This window comes from Raphanus sativus, chromosome 1, assembly GCF_000801105.2.
Source record: "Raphanus sativus cultivar WK10039 chromosome 1, ASM80110v3, whole genome shotgun sequence".
Lineage (NCBI taxonomy): Eukaryota > Viridiplantae > Streptophyta > Magnoliopsida > Brassicales > Brassicaceae > Raphanus > Raphanus sativus.
Genome location: NC_079511.1, coordinates 10,366,053 through 10,384,560, shown reverse-complemented (window position 1 = coordinate 10,384,560; position 18,508 = coordinate 10,366,053). Strand labels below are relative to the sequence as shown.

The window sequence follows — 18,508 nt, the reverse complement described above, 5'->3', positions numbered from 1 at the left end:
CTAAATGTTTCCTTACGATTTATTTTTTCATACTCTTACATTATTTTATATCATGTATCTTTTATTCGACTATATAAATATATATTTTATTTTTACACAGTTGTGGATCTATGTTCAGAAATTTTTTAATTTGTTTTTATCTTTTTAATTTCTGTATTCTATTCTATTTTTTCTAAAAATTATTTTTAATTTTTATTATCTATTAATTTTTACTATGGTCTTATTTTCGGCCGGGTCAAATATATTATTGTAATTATCATTATGTGTATTTTATAAATTTTAATAGAAACCAAATAAAACGAACATTCAAATTCAATATTTTAAATTATAAAGTAAAACACTTATCATTTGTGAGTTATGAAAATTTTACAAACTTAAATGTAATATTTTATTTAATAGTTATAGTGATTTAAAAAAATAAAACAATCAATACTTTTCTTGTGATAACAAATTAAAAATAAACTCAATTTTATCCATCCTGTCTGAATATGGTCCGGTTCACTGTTAGACCCATCCAATCTCACTTATCTGGTATTGGCATGGAGGCTTGACCACAAATTAGTGGAACGGAATGAGGCAGCTTTTGCCATCGCCTTCACGTGATAAATGCTATCAGTCTTACATATATAGCGCACAAGAGTCCAGTTTGGCTGCACCATATGCTATTTTTGGAAGCGCAAGCAATTTAAAGGAACAAGGGAGCTCGCACACATACTCCTCAGAACTGTGCCTTACATGTTAGCAAAGAGGCATTGGCCACAGACCCCACAAAACATATGAAATTTTTAGGGCCCCTTAATTTTCAGTTTTGGTATTATATATGTGTAATGTTACAGTTACAACTTTTTTTTGTCTTTAAATATATGAAAATTTAGAGTTTTAAACTAAAAAGAAAATTCAGTTTTGTGGCTGTATATATCTACATAGGTAAAAGATCTCATCCAAATGAATTTTTTCCAAAATGATTTTAGATATTTTTTTTTTGTGCTTCTCTTTTATCGTTTTGCTATATATCTTCTCCCCTTTCATGAATATATATTTTTGTTATTCTATGGTGATATTTCCTTTTTTATTCTAGTAAATCTTCCTATTCCTTATTTTTTTTGCGTTTACAAGCTATTTCATATATTTTTTTCTGTTTACAAGCTATTTCAAATATTTTTTCTTAAATATATTGAAAGGCCTCTATTTTAAAATTTGCCTTAAGCCCCTTCAGACTTAAGCACGTCACTCTCTAATTAGAGCATCATTATTGGTGGGATGATGAAAAGTCCCTAATCTTTTCTTTTTTTTTCTTTTTTTTTTGGTCATAGAAACCATAAGGAACATCCCTTAATTAGGGGATTTTTCCTATTTCTTCTCTCTTGATCCTAGTGCTCCCCCTTAAGGGATGCCTTAAGGGATACCAATAATCATGGTCTAAGAACTTTTTTTTTCCTTCTCTACGTTGCAGCTACCTATTGACTATTGGTAGTTTCTTGTTTCTGCATTTCACTTTTTTCGCATGTTTTATGGTCTTTGACTAACTTGATGCTACTTTGGGGAAGCTTGACTCCTCTCAATGAATGAAAAATTCTCAGTGTTAAAAATAAAACAATTACTAAACCCAAAAATTCATCAAAATCCAAAAAATGATAACATATAAAGAAAAATAGGGAAAACCAACACCAAAACGACATCTTAATTAAAAATACGCTGAATCAGAAGAGCGAAGAGTAAAATGAAAGACTTAGTTGAAAGAAAAATCATCTCGTTTATTGTCCTTTTGCCTTCCTCCAGCGGATTACCAAAACTTGCTACACTTTTTAGCTGCAACAAGTCTAGACATGTTTTGATCAAATCGTTGCTTTTCTAAGTCGCTTTGGTGTTTCCATTTACCTCCTGCATCAGGTTGCTTAATTTGCACTAGGCTTTGAACATAAGAGCACGTCTTTGCCCTACAGTTTATGTCTCTGCCTAAACCTTCTACGAGTTCCAACTTTTTTAAGTATCCAGCCTCTCCAACAATGTTAAATGTTCTGGAGTAGGCTTCTTCATCAATGCCCATGGCAACTTTCTTCTCCTCATCAATGAAGAAACTCTCACAATTAACCAGAGCGTAAACTCCCGTTTCCGTTTCCGCTCTCAAGAACTTGCTCCACAACACCTTTTCGGCCTCAATCTTAGTACTAATCCATATGTCAAACTCCAATGGACCTGCTTCGTTGTGAGTAAGTAAAACCGCAAGCTTCTCTTCTCTAACACATGATAAAGTAACATAGTCATCATCCCCAGCGCTAAAAGGGAGACGCAGAAGGGGACCAAAACTCTCACTTGTAAAATCGAAACAGACTATATGATCACTCACGTAATATTCTGGGTAACTTTGAAAAGCAGGCCAGTAAGTGTTTCCTTTGAGAGACACGCCACCCTGCTCCTCATGATGACATATTATACGTTTGGAGTGACATCAAGAGTCTTCCATGTACTAGAGTCGAAATCGTAAATCTCATACCAGTCAAACCGGTCTCTGGTCGCATAGTCAACGTACTGATCTATAAACCTCAAGAATTTGTAACTACGACAAGAGCCCTTGTCCTCGTATCCTAGAGCGTAACTGAACCTGTCCCATCCGTTTCGGCGGTGAGAATATCTAAACTCTATCGACCTTGTTTCACCCCAGTAGGGATTCCAAACAATAGCTTTGGTATCATCTATCTTTTAAGACGCATAGCAATAAACCGTCACAGTGGAAAACTTGAGATATTTTGATTTGTTTGTACTTAAGTTTACCTTTACACTCTATGACTGGATCTTCATTGACCACGAGAACGACCTTCGTGAGATACAGATTGTAATATATCATTGCGATGATCATAGACTCACCTTCCCTTACTGCGCTTATTTTGTCAATATGCATCTTTGCAAAGCTTCGGCTTCTGGATAAAGTGTCCCATTCCTTTGCAAGTTAATCGAACTTCTCTCATATTTTTAACGGGGACCCTATAGAGAATCTCCTCTAACAAATTTATTGGAAGATCGGAGATCTTCGTCATTTTTTGAAAAGGTGACTAGGTTTTTTTTGTTTGTCTCCTGATCCCTTGTACCTCAGAATTTCTACGTATACGCAACACTTAAAGACTCGGAAACCCTACATCACGACTTGAGAGGCTACAAATATATGTAAACTAGGGTTGATATACTCTACTTGTGATATCAATTATTATTTTTATATGATTTTGTAGTTTGTGTTTTAGATTTGAATTTGAATTTGTAAAAATGTGTATGATACACTACAAAAAATCATAATATATTACATAAATAGTATCAGAAAAACAAATGATAGTAATTCGAGACACTTAGTAATTAAGGATACAAAATATTTGTTTTGTAGGTTTGAAGATTTGGTTAATTTATAGGTATAATAATTAATATGTTGAAATATATTTTATCATACATGATTGTTGGGGGTGAGATACTATGGTGGCTAAGTTATGATGGTCTTTGAGTTTGACAATTGTGTTTTACAATTTTACATTCTCATTTTTGTTTTACTAGATGATTACCCGCACCTTGTGCGGATTAATTTAATTTTAGTGTTATTTTGTAGTTTAAATGTAAATTATTAAATTGATACAAATTTTGAGTAAATTATTTAATTTCAGTATTTGTCTTGACCATTATGCATTAAATTCTACTCATTTTTCACCTTTGCATTTATAAGTGTATATTTTGGATACAAAATTTATTACTACGAACAACCAATTTATGATTAGGAAACTTGAATTTGAAATTAAACACTTACTGTAGTTGTAAATTAAAAAGATCTCATCAGCAATAAAATATTAGAAACAATCACGGCTAAAAAAACATAAACAAAAATAACAATGACTAATAAGCTTATATATATTATTAACAAATTAGATTAAGAAACTGTGAGAGACAAAAAAAAACCAATAACTTATAGAACATACCTTTTTATTTGTTTAGATTATACTTAAATTATTTTATGCTATTCAATATTTTATTCTTGTTTTATGTTTCTTTATATTTTTACTAAGTTTTCTATTTCTTTTATAGATTATTTGTATAAGATTTAATATTTTGGTTTTAGTACATTGTTGTGATAATGTTTTGTGATTTTCAAGATCAAAAAATAATTTAATGTTCGGCAATTACAAATGAAATTTTGATTTATTTTAGTTAGGAATGTGTTTTACCCACCCATGCGGACATAATCTTCTTATCAATACTTATTAATGTATGTTTTATTAATCTAAAAACCAGCATAGTAAGTTATTCTTTCTGTTTTAAAATGATTAAATCGAACATCAAAGTATTTATATATGTCAAATATTTTTTATAAAAATATATACTTATTATTGTGTTATTTTTTAAAACATTCATATCTTAGAAATAGTTTAGAAAATATCTTTATATACACGTATTTTCTTGACTAAAATTTAATTATAATACTTTTGCATCTTAATTTTTTAATCTTTATAATAAAAAATTGTTTTGAGATAGCAACACAATATATATAAGAATTATCTTATTTTATTTTTTTGATAATTTTCTTTTATTATTTTGGAATCAATTATTTAATATTTAATATCACATATAATTTTATATGTTAAAATAAAATTTGTTTTAAATTATATACAAAATTCATTACAGGTATTGTTTTTAAATTAAAATTAGCGAATCAGATAGAAACTAATAATAAATCAATAACCTAGCTAAAAGTCAAATCTTAAAAAATATGAAAATAAGGAAAATTAAATAAATTTTAATATAACATATAATTTAATATTATTAAAAATAAATTCGTTTTTATATTTATAAAATTTATCAAGGGTATTTTAAAATTAATAAATTAGTAATTTAGCTAAAAATAAATAGTAAATCAATGATTTTGCTAAAACTTAATAAAAACATGACAAATAAGCAAAATCACCTAAAATTAGGGAGAATATGACAAATCAACAAAATCACATATACTTTAATATTATTAAAACTAAATTCGTTTTTAATATTTATAAAATTTATTAAGGGTATTTTAAAATTAATAAATTAGTGATTTATCTAAAAATAAATAGTAAATCAATGATTTTGCTAAAACCTAATAAAAACATGACAAATAAGCAAAATCACCTAAAATTAGGGAGAATATGACAAATCAGCAAAATCACTTCATAAATAATAGTATAGATATCTATTATCCGTCATCATTATAATTATGTTGATTTTTGAAATATTATATGTCAATTGTAAGAATTAAGTTTTATCATTGTTGAGTTTTCGAAAAGAAGGAAAAATTTAAAATCTACGATTATTGACTTTAAGTTCCACCTAAAGACTAAATTCATGTATAGTATTTTTGCTAAATTGATTGGTTATATTTTTAAAAAGTTCTAATTATTAATTCTTTAAGTAAAACTTGAATTCTCTTGCTTAAAGTATGGACACACATTGTTTAGTTTGTTTGTAATAGTTACATTTGACATTGATTTTCGTAATTGTTGTGGTAACATGTAATCGTAGTTTTTATATTTTCATATATTTTATGTTAAATAGTGACCTCTTAAATCTAACCCAATAAACATGTTGTAAAGTTATTTTTTTTATATTCGTTTTTATGTATAACAAACACCAAAAATCAAGCTTTCAAATATGGATTTTGATCCTTACCTAGAAAATATAGGTAGTGCATGATATGACTTATTTGATTCCTGGACGGAAATAGTTTTTTTCCAGGTAGTTTTTATTACTAAATATAATTTATTTCTTAATATGAAAGAAGAGACGATATTTTTGCATTAATAATATATTATGATATGAAAACTTAAAAGCAAGAAAAACTAATATAATACATGCCCTCGGGAAAGATTGTGAGTTTGCGACACTTCTTCATTTTTTTTGCATTAGACTCATATCACTACCAAATCTATGTACTAAACTATCAAGCCTTATCAAAGGAAGGCAAGTAAAAGAAGACAAATCAAAAATCTGCAGGAAAAAAAGATGAAAACCTGGTTCGTTCACTATAGACATATATATGACTACTCCTTTTCTTACTTTTTATTTTTGTTATCCCTTCTCCTTCCTCTCCTTTGCCTCTTGCTAGCTCCTCGTCCAACTGATGCTGCTCCTTCAACTTGCATAGTCTTTTGTTTTCTCTTCTCATCTTCTTTCTTAATAATATCCTCTTTCTCTTTGGTTAACTTAGGTAGCTTCTCTTATTCTTATTCTTCCTTTGTTGCTGGCTTCACTCCTCTCTAGACAAAAATTTGACAAATGGTGGAGGCTGGTCTGGGTTTACGGCCTTGTTAGATTTTGTGGTCTAGATCTTCTGCTCGACGGGTTTTGGAACAGCTTTTACCCTGCTTTCACTGTCATATTCAGTTTTAATGGAATCTATATAATATGAAGAGAGTTTCTATGCGTTGTTCCAAAAAGAAAAAAATAGCTATATTAATTGGAGGTGAATATGTGTGTTATTATCATTATTCTAAGATATTCAAATTACAGCTCCAGCATATCATCAGAAACTCCACAATTACTATAGCTTTTCTAATATGAAGATTAGATAATGAGCTAATGCAGAAGCAAGTAACAACAAATTTCTTATTAGCTATTGTTAATTGAGCGCAACATGAAAAGGAGAGACAGCGCAAACAATCCATGTATTTGGTCACGTTATTATAGTGATCCTTATTCAGTGAACGTACCTGGGGCTGAATTGAGATCGTAGCTATTAAGTTCAGATAGTGTGATGGATTCAATTTTTCTAACACCACCATACTTGGAAGATGTGGCAGAGGAACCCCTCTGTTCTTTACGGAGCCTGCATTTGGTGTCTCTACTGTGGGCAGTGTGTCACTGATGTGGCATCGAGGAATAAACGACCTGCACAGACAGATTAAGAGAGCATGAAACCTGATGCCTTCCTGTTATTGTAAATGACATTCTCTCTCACTTCATTCATTCTCTGTCTAAAATGAAAAGAGCCATGGTTCAGACATGCAAAACAGACATATATATTTTGTTTGTACCTGATAAGCATTGCATTAGATTAGCTCCTTTAATCTATCAACAGTAAAGACAAAACGTTCACTGTCAGTGTAACACAAAACTCCAGTCTTCAGCCATCCTTTTGAATCAATAGTAAAAGCAGTAGCTTACTCGTTCTTGGAATAACCTTTAAAAGCAACTCAACACAGTTTCATACCAGCACCAAACGCAAAAGAAACACTTTTTGAAGAAGAAGCAAACACCTTTATCACGGTAGGACTCTGGAACCAGAGTTCGCCAGTTCGATCAACCCCCAAGTCACGACCCGTATCCGGATCCACAATCTTAGCCTCCAAAGACAATTTAAAACTGGATTCAAAACCATATCACAAAGAGGAAATAAATAATATCAAAATCATAATTCTAAACATGAATCTAAACACGGGAGATGTGTTCAAATATATGATGAACATGAATTTTAAAAACCGAATCACCTTAGAATCCAGAAGAAGCATATTTACTCCCATGAGGTCGCCACCACGTTTAATATTTCTGATGTTTGAGTTGGTTTAAGGGTGAACTCGAAAAAAAAAACGGCAAAACCTTGGAGAAAAGCTGGCACCATCGTCTAACTCACCATTGACATACCAGCAGAAGCTTTATTATTAACTTAGTCCACAAAGACCGTCAAATATAGATACAGCAACATAATAATAATTTAAATTCAGAGAAAAATCCACTAAAATTCGCCAATTTATCTTTTTTTAATAAAGATTTATAAAAAAAAAAGATTACCCAGAAGGAAGATTATCAACATAACTGATGAGCATTTAATCTTGCTTCCACCTTCAGAAGCGAGGCCCGCGTGCATCTCAACAGTCATTGCGTCAGCCACTTGTCTCAGATTCCCACCTCCCGCAATCCTCCTCCATCACCCTCAGGATCTCTATCACACGCTCCCATTTCCCCCAAGCTTTCCATCTGCCGCCTCACTATATACACCGCCGCCGTGCAAACCGCCGCTGCGCAGACAACCGTCGCACCAACAGCCACTTTACCCATCTCTTCGATCTCAAAACGTATCGAGATGGATAGATGATCTCGAGAGCAAGCCATTTCTCAGTAAATAAGTAGATTGATTTGTTCAATAGTGTGATAGGATGATTAAGAGTGTAGGGATGCTAACCTTTTTATAGTCAAACCACCACCGCCTTCTAAGAGAAAAGATGGCATTGAAGATAGGTCGTGTACGATGGATTGATGAAGGAATTAATAGGAATGAATCGGTAACCGACGGATTTCTAGATCTGTATGAAGAAGATGGAAAATCAAGAACGAACGAAGATCAGAAAGGGAACGCATCTGTTTAGGGTTCCCGAAGATTATGTCGATGGGCCTTCAAGTCGAAGAAGATTAGATAAACGTGACGAAGCCCAAGTGAAGCCCGTTCCGACAGAACAAATCTTAAGTGATACGGTGCGTATCTGATGTGTCTGCGCGAGATGCCTCATGTTTCCATGTTTCCATGCTGGAATCTGACGTGGCTCAACTTAGAGAGAGTAAATTCTACTTTATATAAATACTAGTGGTATTCCGGCGCTACGCGCCGGGTTCATATATTTTTTTTGAAATGAATTTATAATTTATTTTATGGTCTTAGAAATGAAAATGAAAATACGTTGAAAGAGTGATATTTTTCGTCCATTTGATAATTGTTAGCGATAGTAATGTATTACTTTATTTTGAAATTGTTTAGTCCAAAGTGGAATATTATTAATGATTGTGACTAACTGATTCAGTAAAAATAAAATAAAAATTTGGAAGTCGTAATAAAATTGATTTAGTTAGAATTTAAATATATTAGTTAATGAGTAAAAATATTTATATATTTTGTTTGAAAATTGGAACGAAAATCGAAAACAATATGTAAATGAAACTGAAAATTAGAACATAAAAAATCCTCTTGTAATAAATTGGAAGATTTTTTCTGTAAAATGTTTTTAGCATTTGTATGTATGGATGAATGAGAAGTAATACCTATTATGGTGGAAGCTTAAACTGAAATTCAATAGTAGAACTCAACTCACCTAGAATGTTTTTGATACTCAAAACCTCTCACTGAAATATGTATGCCGAATTTGATGCCCATGATCAAGAAGACACCGAAGAAGTTGCTTATTCAGAAGACCACGGAATTATAAATCCAAGACATGTGGATGCATATTGTTAAAAAGACTTGCATTCATAAAAGAAATAACAACCACGACACTTGAGTTTTTTTATAGGGAAATAAAATTTGCATAGATAAAAGAAATGACAACAACCACGACACTTGAGTTTTTTTCCTCAAGGGAATAGACTTGAGCGAAGTTGAAAGATGCTAAAAGTTTAATTGATAAGGAGAAGACATGGTTGTTTAGGTTCTAACAGGGGTCTCATTCCTCACGTGCTTTCTTGGGAGCATTCTCTTCCAGATCAACTTGTTCTTTCACTGTTGGTAAATGTCCGGGAAGTGAACCATCAGGTGTAGTTGCTTGCTCTGCAACTCTGCAAGTGTTAGCATCTCTGACATCTGATCCTGGTGTCACAGCTCCGGGAAGCGCTGCTTGAGGGACCTTTACACCTTCCTGTTATGAACATAACAAAGACTGACCATTTATTTTTATAAAAAAACTAATTACGTTAGGAGAAGTGAGCAACACTCACAGCAAAGTTGGCATAGGTGCAAGCTCTCATACCACAATCTGTGCAGCCTCAGAAGCTAGAACGTGGGTCAGTATAGCCACCTCCATATCAAAGCCAAGGAAAACCGCGGTGCCAGTGTTGTCTAACACAGAAAGTATCACCCGCTACCTGTCGAAAGGGAAATTATTTTTGGTTTTTCTTACAATACGCAGAAAGACAGAAATAAAAATTACTCACCTGAGTTCAGCCAGAGCATTAGTTTCATTGCATGCGACACATGTAAAGGAATATTCCTCTCAGATGAGTTTCTTTGAACACCCAATATAACACCAACCCAAAGAGTCAAACATACTAACACAAACATTTGCTTCCCTGAACATAAATCATGCTACAAAGTCAAATGGGGGATACGTTAGAGTAAAGGAAGTCAACATGAGATCGAAAGTTCTCAACATATCTAGTTCAGTTTGTCCTCGGGAAATTTTATATGAGACAGAATGACTGCACATAATTGGTGTTTTATTAGAAACTATTGTTGTCACAATAGTATTGTAACTAAACATGAATACCGAGAGAGGTATGTTCTATGAGATAATACTATACATCTGCTTTGAAATAAAATGAAACTAAACAGAAAGATCACCACTGGGGAATATGATCCGAATAACATCATCAAGGAAAAATAGACAACCTTAAAGTACCTTTCTAGACGCGAAGTGAGCATCACACGACACACGCTGTGTCTCCCCAGCAAACGGTTGGCTATTGTGTTACTAATTGAACAAAGCTCCCCCATTATGTCTGAGAAAATATTATATGGGACTATGTTAACTCACGCTTAAAATAAAAACTTTAATACTGAAATTGAAAATACATACCAGGGAGTTGTTTGCCCGTGTTTGCTAGCTCAAGTAACTGATCATATGGTCAGAATCGTGCTAGAATAAACTATTCTTCTGGATCGCGTTTGAGTTCCAGATCCCACCGGTTTTGTTGTTTATCGTCAAGCAATCAATACTCCATCTGTCTCATCTCTTCCTTCTGTGCTGGGTAAGTTTAAGCTTTGATCTAATATGCTATGTAACATATTGCTTGCATCAATTAGTTGTCGAAATTAACATCAATGTATCAGATTTTGAAGCAATCATCAAATTATGTGAGTCAGGCAAACCCAGACTAAAAGGGTTATCAAAGTGCAAGTGAACCACCTATTCCGAACCCAATACATATCTACCTTGAAATTATATAAAAAAGTAATATTTCCAACCCGCAAAACTGACTTGAATGCTGATATACACATGCATCAACCTCTACCTATCCCAAAAGCCATTCTCCACAACTCAGACATCAAACCGAGTAATCACATACTCACAGGAGAAAGAAAAAAACAAACTTTTCATTTGAAACAAAATCTGAGATCCACTCAACATCATTTAAACAGCAAGAAAGGAAAAGGGGATACAGAACCAGTGTGGGAAGAGAAATGGAGGCACCTGCTCATCTAGATCGAGTTTTGCATCCGAGAGAACCAAATTCACGCCAATGTTTTGATACTGCGTCTTCTTCATCCTCTCGTCGGATCGGGAAAAATGATTAGAAATCAGGACAAGGAATGGGCGGCCCAGACCCTAAAATTCTACATATTTTTCGATTCTCTCTCGCTTCAGAAATCAAAGTGTGGATTTATCAAGGGAAAAATCGAAATAAATGACGGATTTGAAGGAGTTATGAGGCGTTACGGACTTACGGGTAAGAAAAGGCGTTGCTTTTGTCGGTGAAACCTGGAAGATGAAGAGGCAGTCGTAAGAAGAATAACGCAGAAGAAATCTGGAAATCTTTGTAAACTGAAAACGGTAAGCTACGCGCAGGACAATAATAGAACGCGTGACCTTCACAGCCGGCTCAGAGCGACAACACGTGGCGCGAAATGCCCACTCCTCCAGAGACGACGTGGCTGCGGGAGATGCCAGAAAAGTCTCCTTTAGTATATATAGATATATAGATAACTGAAGACTCAAAACCCTTATACGAAGCTGGGTCTACCATGAGCTAGATATATTATATATAATATATTTTCTTAGAATAACATAACACATTCATAATAATTCCAGTATTTCTTAATCTTAGAAACTTTTTTTTTGTATTTGCGTCCTAATGTTTCAACAACTGGGTCTTGATTAGGGGTAGGACTGTAGGAAAACAACTAAAACCAAGCAAACCGATTGTTGGAACCAAATTCTTACTCACGACTATAGCTTCCAATTTTTGGAAACCTCCCATTTACACTCCAAAGATTTACCAAGACTAATTTTCATAATTCTATATCTGCATACATAATAAAATATCTTAAATCTATCTTATTAAATCAGAAACATTACAACTTCTTATAGGTAGATTTTAAAGGTGGACCTCATATATTTAAATTAAATGTCTTATTTCTTATATATAATACGTACCATAGTCTAACTTTGCATTGATATATCTATCTTATTAAATCAGAAACATTACAACTTCTTCTAGGTGGATTTTAAAGGTGGACCTCATATATTTAAATTAAATGTCTTATTTCTTATATATAATACGTACCATAGTCTAACTTTACATTGATATATTTTCTTAAATACAATTCCTCTGTTTGTCCATATTCCATATATGGTTCACATTTATTACATGTCGATTTAAATAAAATAGATTTATTTGTACGAATAAAGAATACTAAAAATATGAATCGTACTAGAATTACCCTATACAATTCATTTTAAATTGATCAGTATACTTTCATTGGTCATATTGATTTTATTTGTACGAATAACATTAGTAGATAATTCATAGACACATAAATAAAGATATGACTATTCTTTAACTACGTTGGACGTAATCTACTTTCTAAAACAAATAACACATAGCTTTATATATTGTATAGAATATAGTAATATTGTATAGTATATACATATACAATAATACTAAAAACAAACCAAACTGAAATATAATATATACCAGAGATAAAATTTACTTTGAAATTATATAATAATTATTTTTAAAAATTAAACTTCGTAATGTACAAAAAAACAAAAGTTTTATATCAAATTTTGTATTACAATAAAAAGACACAACTCGCGCTTGCAAAGTGTTATTTTTACACACGAAAGACAGTTTTGATATTGTTCTTTAAACACAAAATTTAATTATACAAACTCGATACTACATAAACTAAACAATATAGAATACATTTTAAAAATAAAATCCGTGCGGGTGCGCATGGCCTTTTTCGAAAAAATCGTAGATATGTTTATATAATATATAAATATATTATGATACACATATTTTCTTATAAATAATACTCCAATATAAATTTTGTATGATAAATGTTGAAAATATAAAATATATAGCACTATATATTTCAAATAATATATAAAAAATCTACTTTACGTTATCATAAATTTTAAAAATCAAATTTAGTAACTAAAACACATTGCTTATTTAAACACATTAGTACACATTGTTATTTATCAAAATGTTATATTAATACACACTGCAATCATTTATAACTTTTAGTACAAACAAAGATTAAAAAAGATTGACTCCCGCTCGGTCGAGCGGGTCATGATCTAGTAATTAATTATTACAGATTCACAATAAGAACAAATAAAGGGGAAATTGCTAGTCAAAATATAACACAACACGTTGCTTATACAGCTAGAGTAAAACCTATGTTCTTATCTCTTGCGTGGCATGCATTAATTATGTTTACATTTTTATCAATTACACAGTAGGTACATCAAAGTATGTATTTAGGTAATAATCTTTTTATTTGCATTTCCCCTTTCGTAAATTGACTGTGTATAAAAGTTGTATAGATTCGTAAGACACTTGGCATAACAAAAAGTGAACATAATTATGATTTATGATATACATATGACCCAAAAGTGTTGAATAAGCAAAATATTGACCACAAAAGTTGGGAGCATCTTTATCCGTAAGCTGACAGATACACATCACATAACTTTTACCTTCTGCGTATAAATAGCACCATAGTCAATACGATCTTCATACACATTACATACAATAGCAGCAGCATAGAGGTCATGGAGAAGATGGTTGGGTTTGAAAACTTGAAGATTTCCGGCAGTGATGCAACCAACGCTGTCATCAATCTCGATCAGTATGTGTTAATTTTACCAAAAATCCGGTTAAGTTCGTTTTAATTCCAAGTAACAAATATGCATGATTATATTTTTTTCTTAAATTAAATTAATAATTGCTTAATGACTTTCCGCAAAAGTTTTAGATGATAAAAATAAGTTTGTAATCTCAAACATCGGACGTCTGTCATCAATTTCGATTGTTTCAAATTTTCTTTAGTTTATAGTATTTGTGTTTGACACTATCGTTAAATAATTTTTTGACAAAATAAATTTTGTTTTTTGTTTTTTGGTCAAATATTTTGTGTTGCAAAACCCTAAGCTTTGTGATTTCATATTTGAAAAAACTAAATGTATAACATGTAAATGTGAAGGAGCTTTTAACGCAGAAACAGATTTAAAAAGAGTCCACAACGAATAAAATAAAAGTAAAAAGAAAGATAAATTTGCCTATGTTAATCTTTCTCAGAGGAAATCCGACGGCATTCGAAGAGTATTGGATGAAGATGAAGGAGAGGTGTGTTGTGGTGATACCAGGATGGGAACTGATGAGCTACTTTAGCGATACCACGAACGTGTGTTGGTTCCTGCAGCAAGATCTTGCTGAGGCGATCAAGGCGTTGCACCGTGAGATCGGCAACGCAGCGACTGAAGAACGCTACATCGTGGTGGGTACTGGCTCTTCACAGCTTTGTCAAGCCGCTTGGTTTGCACTTTCTTCTCTCTCTGAGGCCAAGCCTCTCAGCATTGTCGCCGCGGTTCCTTACTACTCCGTAAGCCCTCAGTCACTGAATAGAATTAAAACAGCATTATTAATAACAAAATGATTGCATCATCACTTGTTAGTAACTTAGTACTATGGTTGTAGTATGGTAGATCACACAATTTGGAGATTGAAATCCATAACCTAATTATTCCTAGCTACGAAACATGTTATGATGGTCTGCAAATACATGTTTCATGAGCACACAATATATGACACATCCCAAAGATAAAAACATAAATTGAACTTTAATATATATTAATGTTCACGTCTCAAGTCTCTATCCTTTGAATTTCGTTTAATATCTATGTTATACGTTTTGTTATAGACATACGAGGAGCAGGCATCGTATGTTCAGTCGCAGCTGTACAAGTGGGAAGGAGAGGCAAGAACGTTCAACAAACCCGGACCGTACATCGAGATGGTGACATCACCGAACAATCCTGACGGGACCATAAGAGAGCCGGTGGTGAACCGTGGTGGGAAAGTGATATACGACCTTGCGTATTACTGGCCACACTACACTCCCATCACTCGCCGTCTAGACCACGACCTTATGCTCTTCACTTTCTCTAAGATCGCCGGTCACGCTGGGTCCCGCATCGGGTGAGTCAAACTAACCACTTATATAGTTTAAATTCGTTAAGTTACTTGACCCAGAATCCTTCCATATATATAAAGTTCGAGAGTTTGACAAAGGTAAATGCAGGCCCTGAAATTTTGAAGGATATAAGCAATTTAGTAAATATTTTAAAATTTTATATCAAAATCTTTACTTCACTTTGGTTGTTCATTTCGTGTGAGAAACAACCACTGAAACGAGGACCATTTGGTCGTCCTTGTGTATGAAGTTCGTTATATGCATGAAATTTATTTACTGTTTTTTGAGTGAAGGTGGGCGTTAGTGAAGGATATCGAGGTGGCCAAGAAGATGGTGCAATACATAACCATCAACTCCATTGGTGTGTCAAAGGAGTCACAGATTCGAGCCACCACGATCCTCAACGAACTCACCAAAACTTGTCGCATCAAATCGGAGAGCTTCTTCCAGTATGGTTACGAGAAGATAAAGTCAAGGTGGGAGAGACTACACTGGGTCGTAGATAAGACCGGTGACACATTCACTCTACCTAATTACCCTCAAGCCTTTTGCAACTTCTTTGGCAAAAACAACTCCACTTTTCCGGGTATAAAACTCCAAACCATTATATGATGATGTATTTGATGCTTGACCAGTGTTAGAAAAAATAAACCACAAAACCATATTTGTGTTTGTTGAATTTGTAAACGATCTTGGTTGTCCACTAATAGTCTAGGATACTGAAATGGTTTTTTGCAGCGTTTGCATGGCTGGGGTGTAAAGAAGAGAATGATCTCGAAAGTCTCTTGAAAGAAAAGAAGGTTTTAACCAGAGGAGGAGACCGATGTGGCAGTGATAAGAAGTACGTACGCGTCAACATGATTGGCCCCGACAAAGACTTTGAAGAGTTTCTTCACAGACTTCTTACCATCAAGAATCCTAACTGCTTTGATCCTTAAGTGTTTTTTTTTTCATATGACATTTCAATAATGGTTTTTTTCCGTAATGTTGAGCATAATTAATGATATTGTGATGTTTTCCTTTCTTCTCAATTTATCTTATAATAAATTTAAAGGTTTTCAAATCATTAAGTATTTGTAGGCATGGGCATTCGGGGTCCCAATCGGGTTTCGGTTTTATCCAATCGGGTTTCGGTTTTTCGGATTTATCAAAATCAGCCCCATTCGGATTATTTGAAAGTTCGGTTCGGTACCGGTTCGGGTTCTATCGGGTTCGGGTCGGGGTTAGTAAATCTTCAAAGAACCGGTACAACCCAATGTACTTTCGGGTTCGGGTCCCAATCGGTTTTTCGGTTTATAAATATCTGATTTGTACCTATTTTGTAACCAAAACCTAAGTAAAATTGGTTTATTTTGGTTTCAAATACCTAATTTGTACCTCTTTGTAACTAAAACATAAGTAAAATCGATTTAAAATTAAGAAATGAACATCAACCATGATCATTTAAAATTAAACGAAAGGATAACATATTTATTGATAAAAAAACAAAATAAATAAAATCATAAAATGAAAACCACGACCTCATGAAATGAGAAACATTATTTAATGAAAACAAAATCTAAATCTAAATATTTCAAATTTAACAACCACCTTTAACCATCAACCTTCATATAATAGAACCACAAACATTTATGTAATACATAAATATTTTAGATGTTCAATATATCTTAATGTATTTTGAACACATATTAGGAATTGAGATCATATTTGGTATAAGACCTTTCTAGGGTTTTGAATGTTTCGGGTTCTATCGGATATCCATTTAAATTCGGGTTCGGTTCGGATAATATCCATAACCCGAAATACCAAAAAACAAGATCCATTCGGTATTTATGTCGGGTTCGGATCGGTTCGGATTCATTTTTATCGGATCGGATTCAGTTCGGATTTTCGGGTTCGGTTTATTTGCCAGCCCTAAGTATTTGAGTGTTAAACAAAAAAATGACATTTTCTATTTGGAAAAGTAATTCGAATGAACTCAACAAAAGTTATGATCAGAAAAAAATGAATTCAATAAAAGTACTTAACAAAATAGAAAGTGTATTACTATTAAATGAGTTCGCAATGAGAGGAATAGAACCCTAGCCTGCATTCATCACATGATGAATCTCCGACAAATGCGGATGGAGGGTTTAAGTAATGGGAGTCACATGTTCTAGCTGTTTTCTGATTATCTTCAAATAATTTTTTTTGTCAACTTTGAGTTTTCATTAGAGAAAATTAATCATATATACATAAAAATTAGAAAATTGCACATGATTTGACACAAACCAAAATTTCATATTATTTTGATTTCCATTGGACATTTATACACTTTTACACTCCCTCTCTTCTTCTGGTTCTTTCTCTTTTCTGACGCTCTCTCTCCTCTAATGCTTTCTTTTTTCTCAGGCTCTCTCTCTTCTGTAATTGTTTGTTCTTCGTGGCATTCTCTTCTCTTTTAACTCCTCACTCCTTTTCTTTTTTTTTCTTTTTTTTTCCCAAATTGAAATATTTATATATAAAATGGGCCAAGCCCAGGTACATATTCAGGGCTAAAAACCTCAAAGCCCAAGTAACATGAAACCCAAAAAAAGCAACCCAAAACCGAAACCACTTCGGTTTACACAAACCAGCCGAAAACCAGCCATATTGTCCCTTTACTAACGGGCCTACGCCCCATACCCAAACCGAACCCAGCAGCTTCCAACAGGCCCAAGGTCAAGGAGGCCCAACCGCGAAAGCAGTCTTCGATCAGAAGACTCCACGTGTCCAAACTGCCTCAACTTGACCTAACCCTTCTTTGGAAAGGCCGCCGGTTCACCAATCGATGCGTCGGAGCTTGCAATCCGGCGAACCTCCACCACCACCATCTCCTATCTTTCACGCTTGTTTTTTCCTTTACTAGAGGAAGTCTCCTCGATCTCTTCGAGAGCTCCTCCATTGCCGCACAATCGCGAACCAAATAACCACCAACAGAGCTAAAAAAACGCAAGCCACAATCAACCCACAAACCCTAACCGTCGACATAACTTGCATCGACAAACTGAAACCCGGCGGCGCAAGACTTTGGAAGCCTCTTTTCCCCGTGAACATGAACCGGCGACAGAGAGCTGACGAATGCTTCCTCCTCCCGGTGACAGAAGCCGGCGGCGACGGAGCTGTTGAAGCCTCCGCCTCCCGGAAAACCTAAGGCTGACGACAGAAACTCTACCACGCCATCTCTTTCTCATGACCGCGTCTTTGCTCTAGATGAAAAGCCTCTGCTATCGGAGTACTCCCCGAGTAACCGACGCTAGATGGACTTGACCCAGAGCTCCGACAAGGCAGTAACGAGAAGGGTAC

General features: G+C 33.7%; 1 protein-coding gene, 2 long non-coding RNA genes and 1 pseudogene across 4 annotated transcripts; 1 reads left to right on the top strand and 3 right to left on the bottom strand.

Moving 5' to 3' along the window:
• Window positions 1–1,765: 1,765 nt before the first annotated feature.
• Window positions 1,766–3,080, bottom strand: LOC108858633 (F-box protein At2g38590-like; annotated as a pseudogene).
• A 2,782-nt stretch (window positions 3,081–5,862) lies between these two features.
• On the bottom strand, window positions 5,863–8,328 carry LOC130498245 (uncharacterized). The gene is made up of 6 exons (XR_008937199.1): window positions 7,789–8,328; window positions 7,488–7,621; window positions 7,257–7,362; window positions 7,035–7,180; window positions 6,711–6,888; window positions 5,863–6,362 (listed from the first exon to the last, which is right to left on the bottom strand). It is a non-coding gene; the product is annotated as an uncharacterized LOC130498245 (long non-coding RNA).
• A 788-nt stretch (window positions 8,329–9,116) lies between these two features.
• Window positions 9,117–11,481, bottom strand: LOC108855649 (uncharacterized). 2 transcript variants are annotated; one of them, XR_008934880.1, is made up of 6 exons: window positions 11,172–11,481; window positions 10,557–10,754; window positions 10,380–10,479; window positions 9,916–10,066; window positions 9,700–9,846; window positions 9,117–9,620 (listed from the first exon to the last, which is right to left on the bottom strand). It is a non-coding gene; the product is annotated as an uncharacterized LOC108855649 (long non-coding RNA). The 2 variants fall into 2 exon arrangements; XR_008934871.1 differs by having other exon boundaries at window positions 9,916–10,050.
• A 2,263-nt stretch (window positions 11,482–13,744) lies between these two features.
• Window positions 13,745–16,173, top strand: LOC108844999 (tryptophan aminotransferase-related protein 1-like). The gene is made up of 5 exons (XM_018618276.2): window positions 13,745–13,840; window positions 14,290–14,593; window positions 14,912–15,189; window positions 15,478–15,770; window positions 15,923–16,173. The coding sequence occupies exons 1-5, from the start codon at window positions 13,764–13,766 to the stop codon at window positions 16,120–16,122; spliced, it is 1,152 nt and encodes a 383-aa protein (XP_018473778.2). The 5' UTR covers window positions 13,745–13,763; the 3' UTR covers window positions 16,123–16,173.
• The last annotated feature ends 2,335 nt before the right edge of the window (window positions 16,174–18,508 follow it).